At 55.0% G+C, this 6,230-nt stretch overlaps 1 protein-coding gene across 1 annotated transcript; it reads right to left on the reverse strand.

Moving 5' to 3' along the window:
• Positions 1–3,083: 3,083 nt before the first annotated feature.
• LOC119249662 (protein FRG2-like-1) lies at positions 3,084–5,374 on the reverse strand. The gene is made up of 4 exons (XM_037517118.2): positions 5,296–5,374; positions 4,934–5,008; positions 4,626–4,703; positions 3,084–4,364 (listed from the first exon to the last, which is right to left on the reverse strand). Exons 1-4 carry the CDS (start codon positions 5,363–5,365, stop codon positions 3,853–3,855), a joined length of 735 nt encoding a protein of 244 aa, XP_037373015.1. The 5' UTR covers positions 5,366–5,374; the 3' UTR covers positions 3,084–3,852.
• Between the last annotated feature and the right edge of the window lie 856 nt (positions 5,375–6,230).

A 6,230-nucleotide genomic window follows, 5' to 3' on the forward strand; every position in this document is an offset into this window, starting at 1 on the left:
GGGACGCGCCCGCGCCGCGGCGACCCCGCTCCCGCCGCCGTCGCCTCTGCAGGGACCTGCGCGTGCGCATGCGCGTCGGCGCGGCCGGCCTGCGGGCGGGGCTTGTGCGGGGACTCGGCCACTGGGGGGCGGGGCCCTGGGGGCGCTGCGAGGAGAGGGACGCAGGTCGGCCCGGGCTAGGCTCCTGAGGGCGAAAAACGGGCTTTGATGCGGGGGCGGAGCTTGGAAGGGGCGGACGCGGCCATTGACTCGGGGGAGGGGGCGGGAGTAGGACATTTATGCGGGGCCGGGCCGGGGCCGCAGGCGACCGGGACGTGGACAGCGCGGGGCTGACGCGGGGCGGGCGCGGGGGCGGAGCTTGGGAGGGGGCGTGGTACATTGTCGCGGGGCGGGGCTTGTGAGGGGGCGGGACGAGGACATTGACGCGGGGCGGGAGTGGGACACTGACGCGGGGGCGGGGCTTGTGAGGAGCGAGACGAAGACACTGACGCGGGGGCGGGGCTTGTGAGGAGAGAGGACACTGACGCGGGGGCGGGGCTTGTGAGGGGCGGGACGAGGACGCCGACCCAGGAGCGGGGCTTGTGGGGGCCGCGGCCCGTGCGTTGGCGTCGTCTGACTGGAGGTTTTCGGGCCTGTGGACCCTCGCAGCTCCCCGACTCGCTCTCGGACTAGGTGGTGTCCTCTGTAGCAAGGCCCGGTCCCTACATCAGGAAACAGCAAATTAGCTTCCTCTGCACCAATGTGAACGGTTAATGTGGAAAACGCTTCTTGGTGTTTTGTTAGTTTGTGTCGCGAGGAGAGAGGTGCCAGTTCAGGCCGCGCGGGCGGGAAGGGCGTTGGGACACCCCCCCTCCCCCCGGGAGTGGGGCGCGGCCATGGAGTCCTGCTCCCCGGAGCCCCTGGTCCTGTCAAGTTTCTCTTTGTTTACATGAAAGAAGAACGTCCGTGTAGATTGTGAAAACTAGGGTGTGAGAAGAGATGCAAAACCCAACCGCGACTTTATAGTAACTTTGCGCCTCTCTGCGCTGTGTGCCCTGGGCTGTGTGCCTGGGCCGGTGCCTGGCTGCGGGTGGGTCTGAGGCTCTGTGGATCTGAGGCCCCGTTTCAGGAACAAAAACGGCTGTTTGTCTGCATGGATTATTTTTCCTTCCTTAAAATTGGTTCCTGTTACAAGACAGGGGCAGGGGCACCCCAGAGCCCCCAAACCAGCCCGTTCTGGCTGTTTATAATCCCCCTTCAAATTTCTTTGGTGTTTTGCTGTTCATTTGTCAGTCACATAACAGGGGAAAGTGATATTTACCAGGCTGTTAGGAGGCCCGGGGGAGCCTTTATTATAATCTGTATCATCTCGCAGCTCCTGGGGCCAATCCACAGGTCCCTGAAGATACTCCAGGAGAGGAGGCAGTATTCATTCACCGTTGGACATTCTGTGAACACACAAAGCAAGCCTGCGTTAAAAGTCCCTGAGGGGCAGTGCCTCCCTGGTGGCTCCCGGGTTAAAGTCCCAGCTCTATCAAGGTATCCCAGGCCGGGGAGCTGACCCACATGGCGCAGCAGACCTCTCCTGTCTCCCTGCCGCTCCCCTCAGCAGTGTATTTCAGCGGATCTGCCTGTTCTGCTCCCCACTCTGTCTCTGGGAAATCTTCTCACCCGGTCACACCTCTGGCCAATTCCCAGGGCCTCCTTTGGAGACGATGACCGAGGAGTGTGTACAGTCAGGAGCCTGAGGACCAGCCCTTACAGAGGGCTTCACCCCTATTTTAACATTATTTTGGCGCATCAATTTTTCTTTCGTTAGACCTTTAACTTGCTATACATGTGAAGAATAAGCCCATATATGTGATCTTTGATAGGAATTTTCATTTCTCAGATATCAAGTATTAACAATAATGTCTGCATAGTAGGTTTTGCTGTTTTTAGTTTATGCACGTTGACATAGTTCTGACTTTTTAACTTCACTGATCTCTCATGAGTAAGCTTCTCTCCTAGAGATAGCCACCCCACATTTTATTTGGTTTGTTTTCTTTCCCCATTTTCTTCCTTTCTACCATTAGGAACAGTTAACATGAGCTCTTAACAGACCTTTAAGTGTCCAAAGTATTGATAACTATGGACGCATGTTATACTATAGATCTCAGAATAATTTTCATTTTACTTAAGGGAAATTGATTTTTTTTTTGTTTTGTTTTGTCCCCTCTGCTGCACCTCCCCCTGCAGTGACCTTTAGGGCTAATGGCTTTCGCCAATTCAGAGTTGTCTTAACTCTCTATATTCCTGTTTGCACCTATAGGATTTTATCTTTTGTGGTAGCTCACCTGGCTCCAATTGTGAGCCAACAGTACCTGTAGCAAGAGCAAACTGAATGTGAAATTAGCTTAAGGATACTTGATGGTTTGATACCGGAGTATATTTTTATATTTTCATTTATAGATTTTGGTTTTTTATTCGGCCCTAACATGCCAGGCTCCAATAATGAACTGATAATGTCACATTAACAAATCACATTAACAAGTCAGCTTAGGGATTTGATGGCTTGAGACACAAATGTTGTACCCAAGATGAGACAAGATTTTATATTTGTCTCTCTTCTTATAATGCTAGCAAGTCTGTTTTTCTTATATACTCTACATTCCTGGGTATTTTATTTTCATGGTTGTATTTCATTTTTATTCTACTGGAATTGTACCCCAGCCGCAGTGCAGCTTGTATATTGCATCTTTGTGCATTTGTAGACACTGGTTTTGTGTAGTTTGAAGCCCCATCCCTGGGTGGAGTGATTTATGATGCTTCATCATTGAATTGACCCTGCTCTGTGGAATGTTCATCTGCCATCCCACATGCAACAATGCTTGGTGTAGGAAAGTCAAGGTGGATTGAAATAAAAGTGAAAAGGATTTAGTCTTCTGACCCAGCCCTGCATTCAAATTCTGTAGGACGAGACATATGTTTATCTAAACATATAGGGTGTAAACGTGGTAGTGTTTATCTCATCACTACTGATGTTGAAATAAGAGGATAACACAATATCCGAAAGCTTTACCTTTAATTTTTGTCAAATATAAATTACATATTTATGTGTTAACAGTTCATGTCCCCGGTAAAATGACCTGGGGAAAACCATAAAAGGTCAAATATTGCAGTGTGCACACAAATGAAATTATCCTATTAGACTTGGTATCTGCTAGTAAACTGGAATTAGCTGAAATTCATAATTACACTTAATACAGTAGAAAATTTAAAAACAGGCATAAAATCTAAGTCAGCTAATGAATAAATATAGACTGTCAACAAGCACTTCATGTATCTTGACACAGGGTTTCTATAAAATAAGAGCAAACAACCAGAATGGTCATTTCAGCAGGATGTCAAACTGAAAAAAACACACGTTTCGCAATACAGGAGGCTACAAGTGTGTGGATCTGGTTCCTCCATGGGCTGGGAGCACAGGGGAGATGTGCAGCCTGCACAGACTAGAGGGAACATCCCAATGTGCCTGCTCTGCTGTTCTGCAGAATATATAGACATGAAGGACACCCCGTATTTGCCTCATGATGAAGTCACGCTGCCCTGCGTCCAGCGTTCAACACAGTCTCATAAGAGATTGACATTTCATGCTCCTGGTCGTCAAGGAAAGCCTGGGTTCCCCATCATCCTGCGCCTGTGTGTCCGCTTGCTTTCTTGTGACCCCTCCCCCAGTTCTCTGGTTCACCCTTGCCGCAAATTGGTGCTGCTGCAGGTCATCTAGAGGAATGTGGGGAGCAGCCAGGCTTTGTTCTCGCTGGCAGAGCCCAGTCCTGTGCAGAATGGGGTCCGGTCCCTTCAGCGGGTGCTCAGTATTCTCCACTGACAGCTTCAGCTTCTCCTGTCCTGGGGAGGAGGTGGACTCCTCTCCCTTCCGGGGGACACCTTGGCCTTATCCTCCATCCTCCGCTGGCCCAGGGTGCCAGGTTGAGGTGACGGGGCAAGCCAGCCCTCCGCAGGGATGGCATAGGCTGCCTGGGAGGCCATGGCATAGACGCTGTGCACCAGGGCGTTCAGGGGTGCCCGCAGCTGGGCCAGCACTGCCAGGTGCTCCCAGGCCAGCGGGGCCTGGACCTGCTGCCTCTGCATCTGGACCACGTCCTGGTAAATGGCCTCGGACACCGAGCGCAGCGAGGTCACCAGGCTTTTTCGGAGTGGCGGTGGCTGGTCCCCCGGGGACCTGGGCCTCTTGCTGCGCCCAGCATGCCGCCTCCTCTGGGGTCTCCTGCGGTGGGAATCCCGGGTCCCCTCGCTGTCGCTGCTGTCCCTGCTGTTACCAGCTTCGGGGACCTTTCCTTCCTCCCCATGTGGCGCCTCAGTGCGCTCATCCTTTGAGGAGGGCCCTGTTGAGGAAGCACGTGAGTGAGACACCTGCCAGGTCACTGCAGCCCTGGACCCCTTCCTGAGCTTGTAACCTGACCCACCTCCTTCCCTGCCCTGCTCCTCAGGAGGCCCCACTGCGTGCACCCTGGGTCCTGGCAGCCTGGATCCCTGTAGCTCACACTGGCTTCAGCAGCCAACACCACCCTTGGTGACACCACCCCCTCCCCCGGCACCAAATACTGTCCTGCTGTGCTGTCTGACCAGAGGAATGCAAACCCTACCTGCACCATCCAGGGAGCTGTCCCTGGGGCTGACTTGCCGCTTCCTGGAGCTGCGAGCCTCGGAGTTGCCTTCAGATTCTGTGAAGGAAGGGAGAGTTGTAGAGACTTCCGACCATGGGGCACCAGGAAATCCCGCTGTGTCCCCCCACCCTCCCCTCTCAACACAGACAGAGCTGGGGTCGCGACCCACTGGGTTCCCAGCAGTCCTGGGGGCCAGGATCTGGAAGGCCCCGGCACACAGATCCCTGTGCCCTAGAGACTGAGTCACCCATGTCCCGGGCAACTTTCCCAGGAGAACGAAGTCTCACCTGAGCGTTCCACCGAGCCGTTTCTATCTTTGAGTTCAGTTTCCTTGGAATTCTGTTCACAAGTCTTGGCTGACCCTGGAGAAAAAAGAGGGAGTTTAGGGGACCTGCAGGGGCAGCAAACCAGACGGGGCTGGTCAAAAGGGAGGGGCTCTCAGGAGCGTCAGGTGTGAGGCGAACACCGTGGTTCCAGGGGATCATCGCCACGTTTCTCCCTCCCTAGGCCGGCACCCCAGCCTCCCCGCCCGGGCCAAGCGCTGGGTCACATTTCCTTCTCAAACCTGAAAATAAAACCCAAAAGGACAGCCCCGGCGCCGAGCTCGGCCAGGGTGGTGCCCGCTCTGAGCCTGCCACTCGTCTCTCACCTTCTTCCAAAGCTGTCGCCTCCACCTCTGGGCTCCGCTCCTCAAGGGCGTTCTGCTGGGCGGGGGGCATGTCCGGTGAGCATGGGCTAGGGGGGTCGGGGGGTCCTACTTGTTCAGCTCCGGGTTCCATCCCGACCTCCCCAGCAGAGGTGCGGCCGGGACAGGCCCAGGTTCCGAGTGAGGAGAGGCCGGCTGGCGCTGCCTTTTATAGCCCCCGAGAGGGCGGCGCCCACGCCGAGGGGCGTGGCCTCAGAGGGCCGCCCCCGCTTGGGGGGGTCTTCACTCTGGGGGCGGGGCGGGGCCGCTCCCCGGCTCTCCTCCGAGGGTCTAATCCCACCCACCAGGCGCCGCCTCCTCATCCAGCCACCTGCCGAAGGCCCACCTCCTGCCCGGGGAACGGGTTTAGGATTCCAACACTCGCATTTGGGGGCTTGTAAATACCCGTTTTAACCACCGGCTGAGTGTGAACCCCTGAGATTCAGGGAATAGTGTCTGTTTTTCTCCGGGTGACCCCTGATTAGAACAGCTGCCGACAGATGCAAGAGCTCGGCGCGGGAGGGTGAAGGACCGAGAACGCGGACATTCTGTCAAAGCAAAGGTCAAAGTGACTATAACGAGCTTCTGGGCTGAAAACGTAGCTCTGTTTCAAGAACCTGCTGCCCTTTATTAAAAGAAATCCCTGTTTGGTTCTGGGTGTCCTTTCTGGCCCAGAAGTTGAAATCCCTGGGAATTGCGTGAGGGGTGAGAGAAGGGGGTGTCTTTTGTTATGCTAATGAGGGATTATCTCTCGCTGGGCCCTGAGCGGAGGGTGGGTCATCGGGCCCAGGATGGGATTAGCGGCTGGGAAGTGGAAAACCTAACACCTCACCCCCCCCCCCACCACCCCACAGACCCACCAGGGCTGGAGATTGAGTTCACTGCGTTCGCCGGTGGAA

The sequence above is a fragment of the Talpa occidentalis genome, unplaced genomic scaffold (assembly GCF_014898055.3).
Source record: "Talpa occidentalis isolate TD23 unplaced genomic scaffold, MPIMG_talOcc4v2.1 talOcc4.17, whole genome shotgun sequence".
NCBI classification, from domain to species: domain Eukaryota; kingdom Metazoa; phylum Chordata; class Mammalia; order Eulipotyphla; family Talpidae; genus Talpa; species Talpa occidentalis.

Excerpts from the sequence above, each read along its gene's own strand:
- LOC119249662 (XM_037517118.2), bottom strand. The coding sequence starts at position 5,365 with ATGCCCCCCGCCCAGCAGAACGCCCTTGAGGAGCGGAGCCCAGAGGTG. Across the intron at positions 5,009-5,295 it reads GGCGACAGCTTTGGAAGAAG|GGTCAGCCAAGACTTGTGAA; the intron begins GTGAGAGACGAG and ends TTTTTTCTCCAG. Across the intron at positions 4,365-4,625 it reads CAGCTCCCTGGATGGTGCAG|GGCCCTCCTCAAAGGATGAG; the intron begins GTAGGGTTTGCA and ends CTTCCTCAACAG.